Here is a 17,382-nt window from a genome sequence, read left to right as displayed (position 1 = left end):
AATCAAGTCCCAGCATTTCAAATGATCTTGAAAAGGATCATCAGGTTGTATGTAACCTGGTTCACCTCATTATCAAGTGACGACTTCTATACCACTATTAAAACAATCAGGTTAGTGCTCGGCACAATCTGTTCAACAGGAGTGCAGAGTCAGTAACAGTAACATAATAACCCAAGGGAGATTAAAAGAAAACACCACACCTCAGGTGCTAAATGAATTGTGACCCATTGGGATCAATTATGTTACATACAGCCCTTATATAATAATTTGAAGGGTTTTCATTCAAATGACCTCAGGTTAAGTCAGCAATCTAGGAGTATCTGTTTCATACCTCCTTAAAGGAGAGAAATCCACTTACTGTAACAGCAGCCCACCCCATCCTCTCATGACCCATGTAGTCATCTTGTCCACTTGTGACCAGTGACACAGAAGCATGCTATAATAGTTTAGACATGTTCCAAGACAACAATAATTCTCCAAAAATAGGAGCAGGAAGCCAACTTATCTTCTGTCATCCAGCTGGAAAAATACATGTCTATCCTCCCTCAGGTGACCTCACTTGACCAAATATGATTGATATTTCTGTAGACCTTTGCCAACGAGTATTTCCATTGTTTGCTTAACATCTCAGTTTCAAACCATTTAGCCTATTTTATCTCAGCGATCTTCAGCCATCCTTTCGTGACTGAGGTTGATTTTTTGAGAGACATCTATAAAGGGCCATAGTTTTCACCTGTGTATTCCTGGGCAGTCACGGAAAAACCAGGTGTTCTTAACATTCATTACGCTTAGGCAGCTCGGCACTCAAGAAATGAGCTAACTCCTTTTGCAGTCCATATTTAACAGCTGATCTACTTAACTAATGGTCTTGATCCTCTAACATTTCAAATCGACTCTAGAACCTGAATGTCAAAACGAGATCCCAGTGTCCCGGTGTTTCCTAATTGTATAAAATATTGAGTCACTTCAGCATTTACTATGTAAATGTGCACCAAGATATGAGCGTTGCACTGTGGCAAACAGGCTCACAGCAGAGGAAGAATGGAGGGAAAAATGAAAGGAAGGTGCTGAAGTTTGGAAAGGGAGGGATGAGAGAATCTCAGGTGGCACAAAGCCCCATATGGCTGGAGAGCAACAAGAAAGGGAAATAGAAAAGGGTAGCTCTACGGAGTCTAACATGAGAGAAGAATGGAAGAAGACCTAGAACATAGAAGCAGAACAGCAGGAAATGATAATTAGTCTATTCTCTATTCCAAAAGTTGTTTGTTCAGTTAGAGAGGGCTCCTGCTGACGAGAAAAACAATTATATTACAGGTACTGTAATACAGCTTACTGGCACCTGTGATTTGAAAGAAAGGCTACAGTAAAAGTATATCTAAAATATCTACAGACAGCAATGCAAACATACATTTGTACATACAAAATGTGCTCTATGGTTTAATAACACTTTTTGAAAAGGACACCTGTTGCAAAATGACTTACGTGGTGTCACATGGTGTCACAAGTGGTAACACTTTTTTTCTCCATATTCAAGATAAAAGATAGCACCAGTGTTAAAAACTTCAAAACCACCACAACTTGTGCAAAAGAAAGTGCACTCCACCCTCTTTGCCTATCAGGCAATACCACTGCTGAGGCACATCACTTGGTGTTGGTGGAGTCCATCCAATCTGCACACACACATGTGCAGTCCGTCTGTCTTCCTCTCTGACAAACCCACATACCACAGTGACTAACATGTGACTGCAGGCATCCAGAAATAAATCTGAGCAGCCCCATAACAGCTGCATTCTAAGAGGACAGATAGATAAACTGTACAATACTGGAGTGGAGACTGATAGCACTGAAGCATACTTTGTTGTTAAACGTGTCTGCCAATGCTTTCTTTCACCAGGAACAGAGGGTTGCAAATAGCAGAAAATAGGTTGGATACTGTAGTGGGGGCCAAGGAGCACAACAGTCTATAAATACAACTAGTCTAGATGTCTCAAATGTTTTCAATGTATCATAGCAAGGCTTTGGAGTGAAAATATTCAGAGAGTCTATACTGCTTTGATCTGTGCACAGAGCAAGAACACATTAATTACATCCTTCTGTGCCAGCCCTTACAACAAACTTGTACTTGGAACTTCAACCACAATAGACGCTGCTGTAAATGTTAGTGACAAACAGATTAATTAACGATTGTTCTCATAAAATGCGAATAAAGGTACCACTTGCAGCACTTAATTAAGAAGTTAACTACTTTATCTTGTGTGTTCAGTGTGTTCCAACAACTAAATCATACATGTAACAAAGTTTAACAACCATAAGCTTTATCAGTCTTGCACTACTATATACATTTCTATCATACAGACTCGTTATTAAACCCATACATAAATATTACTGTTTGCTGTATGCGTTCGATCATATGTGCTCAGTCAGTGTGTCAAGCTTGGTCAAGTTTCTATCCTTGCAGAACAAGTTTGTGGAAGCACTGTATCCACACCCTCTCTATTTAAAACAGGACAGCCTGTGAAATGGATGTGGATATTACCAGATACATACTGTACCACTGCCAACAACGCATAGCCTCAAATACTCTCTCGCCCCCGTCTCCATTTTCATATGAGTTAAATTTAAACTATCATAAAAACAACCCTAAATATCCAGATGTGACCACACACACTAAACATTTTCTCTATTTGGTAAAAGTAACTACTGTATAGCCTTCAAGTAAAAGAGTGGGGAAAAGAGAGAAGTCCCTTAGTCAGCAGCGCTGAACTAGTGGCTGACCACATGAACCTGAAACTTCTAAATAGAGAAGATTTTGTGAATGATGTGTAGGGTGGGGAGCTTGTGTCTGCATCTGTCTCAACATTTCCCATCATTTGAGACCCCAGCAGGAAAAGACACAGCACTAAGGGATAACATTACCTTACAATACCTAGTCTATCTCAAAGAGTATTTTAAGAAACTGTATGGACTGACAGACACACATGGCATCCAAATACTATGCAACGGGACACGAGACTGACATTTTAGTCCAGTGGGCACAGCTTCAAATTAATGAACACAACGCTGCAACTAGCAACTGTTGTGGAGCTCCCTCCATAAACAATGCTCACGAAAGACACACGCACACACAAACACACACACACACACACACACACACACACACACACACGCACACAACAGTTGGTGACCAATAATTATCTGTGTGCTGAGTATAAACGGACTGTTATGTGTAAAATCTGCCAACTCGTTCTTCCTGTGGGTGTGTTTTAAAACTGAGTCAACACAGACATGAGGCCACCACAAACAACAGATGCATTTAAAATAAAATGTGTGACCTACCAACAGTGAGGCAGATGGCAGCACAAATCAGGAGGGGTAAGGCTTTTTCTTATTATTTTTCATTATCTGTACTTTGAGGAAACATCTAGACATAATAAATGCACCAAGCCTGTGTGGCAATAAATGGGAACAAATGGATTTGTCTCCTCAAGGGTGTGCGTGGTTGTTCATCAATGGGGACTGAACCACCAAGGTTCTGATTTCAGACATGATTGTATCCAGAAATGAAAGGCAGAAAAACAGAAAAGGTCTATTAAACCTGTAGTAGCTTAGTAAAACACTTTGAAGATTAGAAAAACACGAGTGAGGAATGCTATGAATTCAGGATTTATTTGAGCAGTTCCCTCTGAACTCTTCCTCTGTTTTTTATGTTAGTCTGTTGCTTCCTTATTTTCTTCTGTGGGAATGGATACTAAAATTAAGAGCATGTAACAAAACCACATAAATCAGAGACTTCTGGGATTAAGCTCACACAACACACAAGCAAACATATGGGCAGATACACAAACACCAGGCCCAGCCATGGAAAACACCAGTCTGCTAATTAAGACTGTTGTGTATGCTGCAGTGCAGACTTAAAGAGGGAGGACTGTAACTACTCTAGTCTAAATGCAATTACTATACATGATGCTCCAACTCACACAAAAGGATCAAAAATTGAATCGGATGCAAGTTGTAGCCACAAATATTTTCTTTAAAAAATTAACTGTTTTCCGGGAGCTTAGTGTTTCCCCTACCATTGCTTTAACAGGACCTGCTCGGCCCCGCCCTCTGAATGAATTAAACTATATATTTTATTTATTGTCATTTACCTAATTTATGTGCACTAGATTTATTTCAGCTCAGTAAGTATTCACTGCGTTTTTCATCATTTACAGTCATGCTAGTTTCTCTTCTGGGCTGCTTTTCACCAGTGTTGTTACATTATTCCGACAAACTTGGTGAGATCGACTCTCTGATGGCTGAGCGAACGAGTCAACAACGATGGTCACCCCATAGGTGTATATCACCAACAATGCATTGCAGTTACTGTATACATTATATACTGTATACAGCCATGGTTAGGTGGCTGTAATGTACATAAAACTCCTGTTTCTTGATTAGCAGATAGTTTCGTAAGTAAATCTCATTGATAGCTTGATATTTTACTTAAAAATTGCAGTTAATATTTACTTGGACTGCTATACTGTTCGGCTTGTGTGATTTCTTTATTCCCAACATTATCTGTACACACAATAATTGCAAGGTGCCGATGTATTGCAATTATCAGCAGAAGACGCCTTCGCTTACTTGAAATGAGTCTGATGATTTGTAAACAGCAGCGTATCGCCAAGCCCACAACTTGCGGTCGATCCATGTTAGTGTACAAAGGCAGATGCCATCTGCTATGGCAGAAAATTGTGTCCTCTTGATCTTTTATGTATGATCTTTTAATAGTATTATTATTATTATTACTACTATTATCGTTATGTCTTATAGATACATATGTATTGTGTTTTTTATCCTTAACCTTTCCTCTCCTATACTCCTTATGTTAGTCCGTCCACTAGGGTTTAGGTCAGAGCTGTGAGATTGTTTTGGTGTTTTCCCCTCTTGTTGCTCCTCTCCTCTCCTGGATTGTTCATTCAAGGCCGAGAGAGGATCTTTGTTCCCCAAAACATAGAAACCTAGACTGTGTAAATGATGATGCATCCCTTTGCTCGGGGCCAGACGCCCGAAGCCACCCTAGGCGGCAGGTCTCTGAACCAGCTGTATGTGTGTTTAAGTACTTCTCTGTTTATTCTCTTTTGTTAAATAAATTCTTCAAAGACAACGGTTGGTTGTAACTCAATTCTTTGCTTAACCCCTCACTAGGAATATAATTTCCACAACACCATCCATTTAACTCTCCCGTTTCTCCTCTACCAGCTATTCTTCTGCTCTCCAAGTGGCCTATTCACTCCAATGAGAGAAGTGAACATGGACGCATTATGACAGATTCTTCCACCCCACAGTCACCGAAGTAAATGCTGGATCCATTTTTCAAAAGCCACATTTCTTCCGAACATTATACTTAGCACAAATACAGTAATACTGTTGAAGGGACTTTTACATGAACCCATGAATTAAAAGTTTAAACTGAAATAAAACTTGGAAAGTGCCACCCCTACAATGAGGCATCATTCAGGCTACCTTTCCCTCACTACACTCACAGCTGAGATTGCAATGGCAAGGTACAAACAAATTTCACTTCCTTCAATAGAGCACACACACAACAAATACCAGAGACTCAAAATAATATACTGTTGATGTCATCAAAGTGTAAAGAAACCGAACAGAAAAGGATGGTGGAGTCTGGCAGCAGAGGGGCTTCTCCAGATGCAGTGCAGGCCTACTGTTGGTGGGTTTACAGCTGAAGCTGCAGTAAAACACATAAACTTAAAAACCTAATAAAACCTTCTGGATTCACATATGAACCTTGCATTCATCCACAAATCTCAGGCTGTCCAGCAGAGGGGATACTATAATTGCTAAAGGCAGCAGGTCTAATGTATAGTGGGCTCAAATTAAACACACATCAGTCACAATACTGTTTTATCAGGGCGGCAATAGCTGCAAAAGAACAAACACAGTCTCTTCCGTCCTTATTTGTTTGCTTAGTAACTCAGCTGTGCGTGCGTGCATGCGTGCGTGCGAGAGAGAGAGAGCATGATCATAGTTTTATGAGCTGTGCTTCATTAGGACTGGGCAATAGTAAAGTAGCTATCCTCCCAGTGTGATGACGAAAGAAAGATCCCAACACAAAGGGAGTTGTCATAGTAATTTATATGGACAGAAATGTCACACACTGAGCGGATAAAAAGGCATTTTGGTTCCACTGCCAGCTGACTTTGTGACCAGTCCACTTTGTAATTTAGCCAAAAAGCTCTAGAGTGTCTGAAATCACTGTATTTAAGAGTATCTGGTTGAAGGGACCTTTACTTGAAAGATCAGAGGGGAAGTAGACCAAACCTTAATTCACCTCATCAACACTCTTTCTAGCAGTATCACACCCTACTCATGTTGCCACAGAGGAACAGACATGTTTTACTGTATAGCTGCGCTACACTGCTGTTAAGCATTTGCCACACACTTATAGTACACATGGAGTAGCTGAAGAGCTAATGCATGATAGATTTTTATACAATAATTAAGGGTTGACTTAAGATTTTATGTAGTCAGCAACATTTGGCTCTATAATACACAGTTATTACCAAAATGAGCACCCGAGCAGTGCATAATTATGCTGATGCAGGATCATACCTGGTCAGTGAGCTACTCACAAAGACACCAAAACTCTAACTTAAATGTACTGTTCAAAATGCCAGATAAACCAGTCAAACCTGTTTGAAAAATAACCTGAAGTGTGTCCATTGTAATTGAAAAAGTATCTAAATTGAGGCAACTGAAGGCCATAGTGTGATCTTTTATCTCATACCCTGCTATCAATGTAAATGATGAGAAACAAGAACACAAACTTTACTCATACTTAAGTACAAATCAGACGTTGACTGTAAAAACGTAGAACATCTACATCTCTGTATCACAATGGCAGCTGAAAGGTCACGAGCCGTTTACCTCTGACATCAAAACTGCAATGAATGAGTAGTACTGTATGGACATCGCTCTCAACAGCTCACAACTCAAATTTGAAGTCAGGGATGAAACAAGGTTATTTGTTGATGTTATCAGGTGACATTTAAACCCTATGCAATAAAGAAGTTGGATTAATGGAAGAAAACACGACTACTGTACCATATGGTCCTTTGGTTTTCCAGCAGACATTTTCACTTATTATAGTCTGAACAGCCCAGGTGGTACTAATAACATTAACGATGGCTCCCTTGTATTTAAGTGTGCTAGTGAAAAGACATGGCAGAGTGACTGTGAGCCAGTAAACATGATGCCATGGACCCTGAACCTGAACCGGTTAAATGGATTTCAGTGATCATTTATTTTAAATATTTGCACTTGTGCCTTCACTCCTGTGACATTTCAAACTATGACAAGTGTCACTATGTTCAGGTGGCAGCAGCACATCGATTCAGGTGAAGCTGAAAGGACCAAAGACATTACCCAGACAAAAAAAAAGCACATTGTGGACAGCACCTACAGCAGGTTGCTGTTCCACCAGCAAAAGAAGAGCATGCCAGTTTTTCTCCTCTAGCCACCCACTAGACTGTTGCTGTTTTGCTTCAGAGCTATTCATAATTATTGTCTGAGTGGCAAAGAGACTGTAGGCAAATGGAGAGCAAGCTGATGTGGCTGCTGGAACACTCTCTCTGTTGTCAATACTGACCATAGGCTACAATTGCTTGTGTTGCTGTGGACGCTCTTAACCACATTGAATAGGCTGTCATGGAGCTGTAACTAACTGTAGACTAAATAATTCCGCAGTTGCTTGAATAAACAATGAAATCACTGCTATCAGGTAAAAACACCTATTAATGGCAAAACCCTAACAATGACCCAGAACCACAATTATCGAGCCATATAAAATATTGTTTCTGAACTGACACGATGAACTGCACACTATAGTAAGATTATACCAGACATAATGCAACATCAAATGGAAAGCTCAATTTGCGCATGTTTTTTTTTTTAGTATCCAAGTCAATTCGGGTGGTGTTGTTTTTTCTGGAATAAATTTAGCCTATATCTAATTATCCAGAAGCTCGTTTTAAGAAACACAACCCGTCAGAGGAAGAATACAAAAGTTTTTAAGCCTGTAACGTTATTTGTCCTAGAAAGACTTACCCTAAAGGCGGTTTTGAGGACTCCGTCATTGCAGTGATTACGGTGGTATCCAACTTCAGTCGATAGCTGTACTGGGCTCCCAAAATCCGCTGTTGCTCTTAAACTCGGTGGAAATCCATTATGCTATCACCTGCGAGTTAGCATATCAACAATTAATTAATTTGCTTCCGTTAGGGTTTCTAACATATCTCATACCAATAAAACGGCCTGTGTGTTTGACAAGAAAATATCAACTTTATTATTTTCTATTACAGGTTCAACAAGTGACAGTGCGCAGCGATGACAGTCCAGTGTGACCTGAAGCGCAAAGACCGCAAAGTGTACGTGAAGGCAAACTACGACACACGCATAAATCGACACGTTCAAAAACTCCAACTTACTTTAGTCACAACGGCCTCACTGAGCCATTCTCATGGACTGAGTGACTTGTCAAATCCACTTGATATAATCTTCGTATCCCCCCCGGCTGATTTTCCCTCGGGCATGGTCACGTCAGCTGAATTAATAAATACAACATCCGGTATAACCTTTCAAAATAACAGCTCATAACTTATCTTAACTTAACTTATCTAAGCCTATTATTTCGGACATATTATGGGATATAAAACTACACTGATGGGGTTACAGGTGCAGACGAGGAGTTTTACGTTCAGTCTTCTTGTTGGTCCAATTCGTTTTCATACTTTAATGTCGTTAGGCTGCCTCTATAATGCCTCCTAAGAAATTCCGACTTGTTATTTGGAAGGCACTGCTATGTGGTGTCCTGTCTTTTGCAGCTACGTCTGTCTAACTTGACGCAGCTCTCTCCAGCCAGCCTACGTCAGCAGGTCTCACGTCAATCATCCTCATTGGGAATTCAATGGGCGGCGGGCGCCAGCTGGAGAGCGATGGCACGAATATACAAGCACACCACAAACAAACACTCAATAGAATTAGGCCTCACAGCTGAACATAAAGTGATATGGCCTACATTAAATTTAAGAGACATTGTGTTATTATTATTGTTGTTGGTGGTGGTGGTTTTGCTGCTGCTGTTACACATAATTTAACATAGGCCTATAACATACACGTCTAAGTCGTTATTTGAACAAATCTTCTATGCATAGGCTAATTTCTCATTAAAATTCTATATTGAGAATTCAAATATTTTCTCCCGGCATGCTTTGTGCTGTCTTGCTCAGGCACTATGCTCAGGCAACGCCTCCATTCACAGTTAAAGTACGATTCACCACCACAAGAGGTCTCTCATAGACCACGCTACGATTTTAGTGCTCTCGACGGGGTTAGATATCAGATAGTGAGCAGAGTTGGGCAGCATTACTATAGGCTACTATAATAACACATAGTGTAATAATAACAATTATATAATAATATTCTTATTAATAATAATAACAAAAGGAAGAAGACGAAGAAGAATGCCTCTATAACAGCTATCAATTAGCAAAATCAGTGCAGCCTGAAACATGACACCGTCACGCAGCATCAATACTAAAATATCATCACACAGACACCAAATTCACACCTTAAAGTAATAGGCTTATTCTATAGTCTATGCATAAAATAGGGATCTCTCTCTACATAGGCCTAGAAGCTTATGATCCTGATCATTCAAATGAAAAAGCGTGAACGTCGCACAGCATTGTTGGTATTTTGAATGACGTGATCAAATAGACTGAGTTTCTTTCAGCAAATAGCCTATATAGGCAAGTTTGAGGCTTTAAGATAAAATCATTAGTCTTCTGTAGCCTACAGTCTTCTGCATGTCATTGTGTTATTTTGTCTTTTTATAGCATTTTAAGCGTATGTGAGTGTCAGGCCCCTGATAAAGATCTCCTCACACTTACAGACGAACAGGAAACATCATCTGCACATCTCGTTCTGTACTGTATTAATAGGGGACTGCTGAGTTTAAGCGTTAGTTCCTCGCTATACATTTGAGGACACCACATCCATAAATATCCGGACGAAGAAATAAGGAGCCCTGACCTGCCAACTACACCCGATAGGAGAAGGCATCACTGAGATATCACCATGTCAGGTGAATACATTTTAATAATGATGATCTGTTGAAGAAATATTTGTGCGTGATATGTTGTGATCCTTGAGACTTATAGGCCCGTCCGTTTTCAATTTAAATCTAAATGCTGGAATGCAATATAGGCTACTTCCTTTCTTTGGGTTTCTATTTGGATCTTTACAGGTATCTGCTAAGGTAGACAAAATAAAACAGTTCAAACGAATTCACTTCGGAAGTAATTGCCACTTCAAACACTTAGAAATCTGTGTGAAACCCATCTAGAACGCATAAAATACTGATATCAGCCAAACAGACTAAATAAAATAGAAGCTCTCAGTGCATGTGCTGAAATTGGCATGGATATAATAGACAGTATCACAGCAAGTTGTCTGAATAGGCATGTAAGAGTGTAACCACATATAAACCACTTTGACACCAATGTTTGCAATGGTGTTAAAAGTCCATTTTCTTAAAGTGTTCGCATTATTTTGTCTAGCCGTTAATGTGTAGGCATGACAAAAGTTTCCCAGCCAGGGAATAAATTAGCCTAACATTACCTGTGAAGACCAGCAGGTGGCGTAATAACCTCCATTATCAATTGATTTTAAGGGGTGTTCCACGGCCAAAACTCAAATGATGATGGTAACAACCCCTGGCAGATAGTTTGGGTTTTGTTTGCAGATGGATTAAGTAACCTACATTTTATTTTATGTTTTGTTTTGCAGCAAAGCTGCTGGAGGCCTATTGTGTTTGTTCTCATTATTTGTCTTTTTACCACTTTTCTCTAAAACCTATTTTTGCGAACTCGTTTTTGCCAATCAACTTGAAACTTTGGCAGGATCCTCTACGGACGTCGCTGATCAAAAGTTATCAAAATAATTTTGATACGTCAATCTGTTTTTTCCCCCCATAAATTTTAAATCAAAATTGTCTTAGGCTATTGTAACCAAACTTGAGGCGTCTGTTCAGATGCACAGTCCAAATCTGCTGAGCAGAACTAAGGGGCACTACACTTTATACTTAAACTTTATACCTGGTAATTCATTATTACTGGGTATGAACATAATTAACTTCTATCTTCTATATCTCCACAAGTTTTTGTTCAAACGCTACCAAAATCAACACAGACGATGTCTGTGTATAGATGGCCAATATCAAGTGTATCAAAGGGTTTTCAAATCGGTCAAACGGTGAGTCTGCAGTGATAATCATTATCTTGCTGTAACTTTTACAGTAACTTTAGTAGCATATGCACAACATTTTCTTTTTTGCTCAGTGTTGGATCAAAACCAGCAGAATGATGTGTGATTTTTGTAAGAATCTCACCAGCATTTTCACTGACAAAACTATCCAGGTGTGGCGCATGTCATACTACTTGTAAGAGCGTCGGAAACACCCTCTCACCAGTAGATCAGTCAGTAAGTCACCTACTCTGGAGATCTAAAGATCCAGGACTCAAATCCTCAGGTGACCAAGTCACCAGTTTAATCTCTTAAATCATCTGCCTCTGTTCTTCGCCTCTGAAAATTTCAAATGTTTCATTTTTCACGACTAGCTAGGATCCCGATCATTGCCATTTGCGGCTAAATTTAATTTTTTGTTTTAATTTATTGTTGTGTTTCTGCCTTTACACTAATACAGTGTGGTTAAATTGCATATAGTCAAACATTAGCCAAGCTGGCACATTTACAGAAATGTTTTTTTAATGTGCACCGTCTTTTTAACCTTAAACGGTATAAATGAAATTAAATAAACATTACATTTCTTTTTGGCGCTAACAGCACAGAAAAATGAATGACATTTAAAAACACTGTCTTTCCATGAACAGGGGCCATAGTAGTAGAAAAAGTAGCTCCTATGAAAACGCTTGAGATGATATAACGTTAAATTCTATTCACCTCCACTAGCAGCATTTGTTTACAGGTAACCTGACCGTTTTAATGTATTTTATTGTTTATGAATTACAATGAAAATAAGGTAAGATGCTGTGAATGTTGAAATTTAAAAATCTTTTTCTGTCTGCAGATTATGATGCAAATACCACCGCCATCTCCTATAATTATTTATCTTATTATGATGACATGGGTATTGGAGACTTCAGTCCTTGCAACTACGACCATGTGGGAAATTTTGGCAGGGTGTTTCTGCCCACTCTCTATAGTTTGGTTTTCATCCTCGGCTTCATAGGTACGTGTGTGTGTATGTGCGTGAGTGAGTTAGAGACCATAGCCTACGTCACAAAGCCGAAATACATGCACAGTAATCTCTAAGATGTAACGTTCGCCCCCTTCTCTCCAGGTAACGGCCTAGTGGTGTGTGTCCTAGTGAAGCACAGAAACCAAACCAACTTGACAGACATCTGCCTTTTCAACCTGGCACTCTCCGACCTCTTCTTCGTCCTCACGCTGCCTTTCTACTCTCACTACTCCGTGGTCAGCGAATGGACTTTCGGAGGCTTCATGTGCAGCTTCATCGCCGGTTTGCACAACATCGGGTTCTTCAGCAGCATCTTCTTCATGGTTGTCATGACGCTGGATCGCTATGTCGTCATCATGCACGCGCACACCGTGGCACGATATCGCACCTTGAGGAAAGGCATCGCTCTGACCGTGTTGGTCTGGATGCTCAGTTTGAGTGTTTCCCTACCGGCTTTCATCTTCACAAAGATAACAAACGAGTCCGGCGTGGTGCGTTGTGCCTACCTCCCGGAAAACGATGGCTGGGAGACTTACAACCTCTTCGCAACAAACATGCTGGGTCTCGTGATTCCCTTGTTGGTGATGGTAGTTTGCTACTCCAGGATCATCCCCACCCTGGTGAACATGAGGACTGCAAAGAAGCACCGCGTTGTCAAGCTGATCTTGACCATAGTGGTTGTCTTTTTCTTGTTCTGGGCCCCATATAACATTTGCCTTTTCTTGAGGTTTCTGAAATCTAAAGGTAAATTGTTGCTTGATTGCAAAAAGGAAGGGCAGTTAATGGTGTCAGTAACAGTGACTGAGACCTTTGCCTACACTCACTGCTGCCTGAACCCCATCATATACGCCTTTGTGGGGCAAAAGTTTATGAAACGAGCTGTGCACCTGCTGAGCAAATGGGTGCCCGGGAGTCACTTCAAAGATTTGTCAGACAGCTCATTCAGGAAGAGCTCAGTCATGTCCAGGTCCTCGGAGGTCACCTCCACTTTCATCAAGTAGGAGGTGGAAGTCAGAGTAATGTGTTTTTATGGACATCACCTGCAGAGCCTGGCATGTTTTTATCCTGGTAGCCTTGTTGTTACTGCCAGCCATTGTTCAAGTGTTATTCATCAGCAATGTCCTGTACCTGTACATGTCATTATCTTTAGACCTTTTTGATTTCATTTGTTCCTTGAATTTCTGCTGGAATACAGTATTTTGTTCTGACCACAATTCAAGTGTGACCTGATAAGCATCATCATCTTCTGTATGATGTCAGGTATTTTGTAAATAATTTAATGCCCCTCCTTTTCTGCTGACATTGGAGAAAATAGTCGCACATCTTGACTGAAAGCATGACTTGTTTGAAACAGCTCGTAACCACAGAGTTTGTTTGTCTGTGCCTAATGTGTTTAAAACATGTCCGCCATTTTTTTCCTTTTTCACACATTGGTTGATGAGCCTGCAAGGTGGTGAAAATAACATTCATACTACTGTATATGGTATAGCTACCTTTTTTTTAAAGAGACAAAATGCTATTTTATAAAATTTAATTGTTTTTATCACTTCGATTGTGGAAAAGGTTTGTCCATTCAAAAGTCTGGCGATGAATCAAAACTACAAAAGCTGTAACCAACACAGGGTTATGTGGCACATTTTAAACATTTAGATGTCGTGATTCATCATGGCACCTGGAACACATTTTGGCTCATGATACATACCCGTCAGTGTTCAGATATTTTCTCAACATTGTTTTGTCCTCACATTTGAATATATTACATTCATTTATCTTTTATCCAAAGCGATTTACAATTGCTATGTGTCAGAGCTCGCACTCCTCAGGAGCAATGGAGGGTTTGTGGGTCTTCCCCAGGGACACACTGGTGGTGGGAATCCCAATCTCCCACACTAAAGGCATGTATCTTATCCAAAGCATCATTACCATCATCATATGTACATTTTATTGCATATTTCTGTTTTCATTGTGAAAACATTCTTCTTTCTCAGATTATTTTTACACACACACACACACACACACACACACACACACACTTGATGCTGATTACTCTTTTTTTTGTTATGATTTGTTGTGGTTTACCAATGAGATTATTAAAGTGTCACAGAGTACCAAACAATGGTAAATGGTCTGTACTTGTATAGTGCCTTTCTAGCCTTTCCCACACTCAAAGCACTTTTCAGAACATCACATTGGGACTTTATTTGGGGTTCAGTGTCTTGCCCAAAGATACTTCGACACAGACCTCATAGTTTGCGATATTCATTGACACATGAGCATCAAATCCATATCTAAACTAGTGATGGTTGTTGAAAATTATGCTTGTACCTCTGACATTACAGCATATTCAAGGGGACAAAAATTTTAATAATTGCTGTGGATTTCATTCAGATTTGGAGAACTACTTTTAGGTCTGAAATAACAACCGGTGGGCTTCAAAAGGTTTGATTCAGAGGCCTTTCAGACATGACTCACTAAATGATGATTATATTTGAAAAGTTCAACTTAAAGGGTGGGAAAGTCCAGTACTATCTCTGGATTTCCTCACATCTACACATGAATGTTTATCAGATTGCCTCTTCCCAGAGGGAAAATCCTTTGCTCAGAAATTGTCTTCACTTTAACTCTTGAGAAAGAGCTCTCAATTGTATATATTTGAGATCACTTCAATCTGAATTGTTGCTCTTAAAACCCTCTTAGGAGCAAAGATGAGATAAGGAGAGATTAAGGTTTTGAGACTTAGGTTTGACAAATGGATATTGAACTGAGATTACAATATGATAAATGAAAGTTGAGCTCATCATTGTAACTTTGAGTTCATTAATGACTTGCTTATTGCTAATAAAAAAGCATTTAGGAGCAAGCAGGGGAGATTTTAGTGAGCTCAATTGTATTGCATTAGTCTAGAGATCCTTGCTGGAGGCTTGTCCTGAACTGGATTTGAACGCCTGCTGTTCAGAGGGCGATGACACTGCCACTTCGACCATTCAGCTAAAATGAACAGTGATGGAAAATCCTCTCCTATCACAATTAGTGTGGTTGAAAAGGTTGGTGGACCCAAATGTAGGTAGGTACAGTTTGAAGATTTATTTTAAGGCAAACAAAAAGCGAGCACACTTACAAGTTGAGTGGCTGAGTCCAAAGAAATCTAAAACAATCACAGTCCAAACAAACAAGGTGATCTAACAGAAAATCCAGAAAGGGTATGATCCAAAATCCACATAACAAACAGGGAACAGGCAGGGCATGACAAGCTATGATGACCAGACATAGGCTTAACAGAACAAGCAAACATTTATAGAGGGACTAACCGGCAGGGCGGGAACAACACAGGTGACAGGCAATCAGAACAATCAAGCACACAGATACACAGGCAGGCAGAGTGATCACAGGGGAAACAGGCAGACAGGCAGGCAGAGGGATTACTGGGTGGAACAGACAGAAGCAAATCTAAATGCAGAATATAAACATCATAAAGCAAAACTAAACACAACAGGAAACAAGCAGATTGAAACATTAACAAGTTGTAAAACACAAGACAAGAATTTAACTGGAACTCAACACAGAACAGACAAGACAGACTAACACTTCACGACTTTCAGCGTCGGCCGATCGCTGTGCTGTTCAGACTACACAACTTCGCCTTCTTGTGACGGGAATCTTGAAGTCGTTATGGCGTTCACACTATGTGACTGATCAGTGACAGGGGGTCCATCAAGTCTGGACACAGATGGGGTAACTGCGTCCGCATGGTCCTAAAACATTAAATAATTGATAAAATTGATTGTGTTCTCAACGGTTTTTATTAGAATTTGTTTATTAAAAGGCTATGGCCTACATATAATTATGGACCAGACCTCCATGACCTCGTAGCTGGTTATGGCCATGGGAACAATCCTTCCATCCTCTTATAGCTGAATTAGGCAGTCAAATGTTTAATTTTTTTCCTTTATATGTCCTCCTCTGTCATTGGCAGAAATTATAGAGAAATGTGTTTTTACATACCTCAAAAAGACTTTCTATCAGAAAGGAAGGTATTTCAATGTACAACTGCAAGACTGCAATCTCGAAGTATATACAGTAAAATGCATAATTTTAAATCTGCATGTAGTTAGTTATCCTGCACTCAAATTGTCATTGTGAGGAATTATTTATTTAATGTTTTTCCAGCAAAGCAAAATTAAAGAATAAAGTAATTTCCCTAACATTTTAGTGTTGTTTTTTTTATAAATATGTAACATGCTTTATAGCCGACTTCTTGTGAATTTAATCTCATATGTTGTGTTAACACCTTATTTTGAAAACCGGATGTTGTGACATGTGTATCCTCATGCTAAATTCACCAAGTCCGTCACAACTTGATAAATGATATCATATGGGGTACTCGTATCCAAGGCCGGATTAGTATCCCCCGGGACCCTCTGCTGCTCCCTAACACCCACACCCTGATAACAAAGCTATTGACACCCAGCAAACTACAGGCACCTTATAGAGCCTTCGCCCCACCAAACTGAATCCACAAACACGCACACACGATGCTAAGGTCCACCTTACTTAGGCTATTTGAACTTCCAGCCAAGCTGGCATGTCAAACCACACACATATTGGTGAAAAAATTGGATGACTAGTCCAGCTGAGCAGGCAGCAAGGATGCCTGTCCAGTTCAATAAACCAAGTTACTGCCATCTCACTCACAAATCACAATACAATGATGAATTCAATCATCCCAAGACAGTGTATGGCTCAATACTTTGGCAAAATAGTGTTCACTGAAAATCACCCAAGCAGAATCACACTAGTAATTCTGAACCAGGTTCCAGTTTGGGTTCAGGAGGCAGACACCACATTTAAGAGTAGGCTTAAGACTGTCCTCTTTGATAAAGCTTATAGTTAGGGCTGGCACAAGTTAGTCCTGAACCATCCCTTAGTTATGCTGCTATAGGCCTAGACTGCCGGGGGATTTCCTATGATGCACTGAGCTCCTCTCTCCTCTACTTTCTCTCCCTCTGTATGCAACCTCATCCCATTATTGCATGTTACTTCTCACACACACAACTTCT

At 39.9% G+C, this 17,382-nt stretch overlaps 2 protein-coding genes across 8 annotated transcripts in view; one reads left to right on the top strand and one right to left on the bottom strand.

Moving 5' to 3' along the window:
• Positions 1-12,524, bottom strand: part of cobl (cordon-bleu WH2 repeat protein) — a 69,039-nt gene extending 56,515 nt beyond the window's left edge. For 5 of the 6 annotated variants that reach the window (XM_046043860.1, XM_046043866.1, XM_046043862.1 and 2 more), the window contains exons 1-2: positions 8,493-8,588; positions 8,113-8,242 (exon numbers count right to left, since the gene is read on the bottom strand). In XM_046043860.1, the coding sequence (XP_045899816.1) occupies positions 8,113-8,141 (29 nt within the window). In that variant the 5' untranslated portion in view covers positions 8,142-8,242; positions 8,493-8,588. Of the gene's footprint in view, positions 1-8,112; positions 8,243-8,492; positions 8,589-12,501 lie in introns of those variants that run through there. The other variant, XM_046043861.1, reaches the window with a different exon arrangement.
• Positions 1,588-14,441, top strand: LOC123967689 (C-C chemokine receptor type 2-like). Of its 2 annotated transcripts, none has more exons than XM_046043875.1 (5): positions 1,588-1,654; positions 8,367-8,432; positions 9,959-10,150; positions 12,155-12,316; positions 12,428-14,441. In XM_046043875.1, exons 3-5 carry the CDS (start codon positions 10,144-10,146, stop codon positions 13,324-13,326), a joined length of 1,068 nt encoding a protein of 355 aa, XP_045899831.1. In that variant the 5' UTR covers positions 1,588-1,654; positions 8,367-8,432; positions 9,959-10,143; the 3' UTR covers positions 13,327-14,441. The 2 variants fall into 2 exon arrangements, with proteins under 2 accessions (XP_045899831.1, XP_045899832.1); XM_046043876.1 differs by having other exon boundaries at positions 1,598-1,654; positions 10,008-10,150.
• The last annotated feature ends 2,941 nt before the right edge of the window (positions 14,442-17,382 follow it).

This window comes from Micropterus dolomieu, linkage group LG03, assembly GCF_021292245.1.
Source record: "Micropterus dolomieu isolate WLL.071019.BEF.003 ecotype Adirondacks linkage group LG03, ASM2129224v1, whole genome shotgun sequence".
Taxonomy (NCBI): Eukaryota; Metazoa; Chordata; class Actinopteri; order Centrarchiformes; family Centrarchidae; genus Micropterus; species Micropterus dolomieu.
The sequence above is the reverse complement of the archived record's forward strand: the minus strand, read 5'-3'. Positions and strand labels throughout refer to the sequence as shown.

What these genes read in the sequence shown, in the direction of transcription:
- LOC123967689 (XM_046043875.1), top strand. An exon ending in TTTCATCCTCGGCTTCATAG is followed by an intron (nt 12,317 to 12,427) that starts GTACGTGTGTGT and finishes CCTTCTCTCCAG; the next exon opens with GTAACGGCCTAGTGGTGTGT.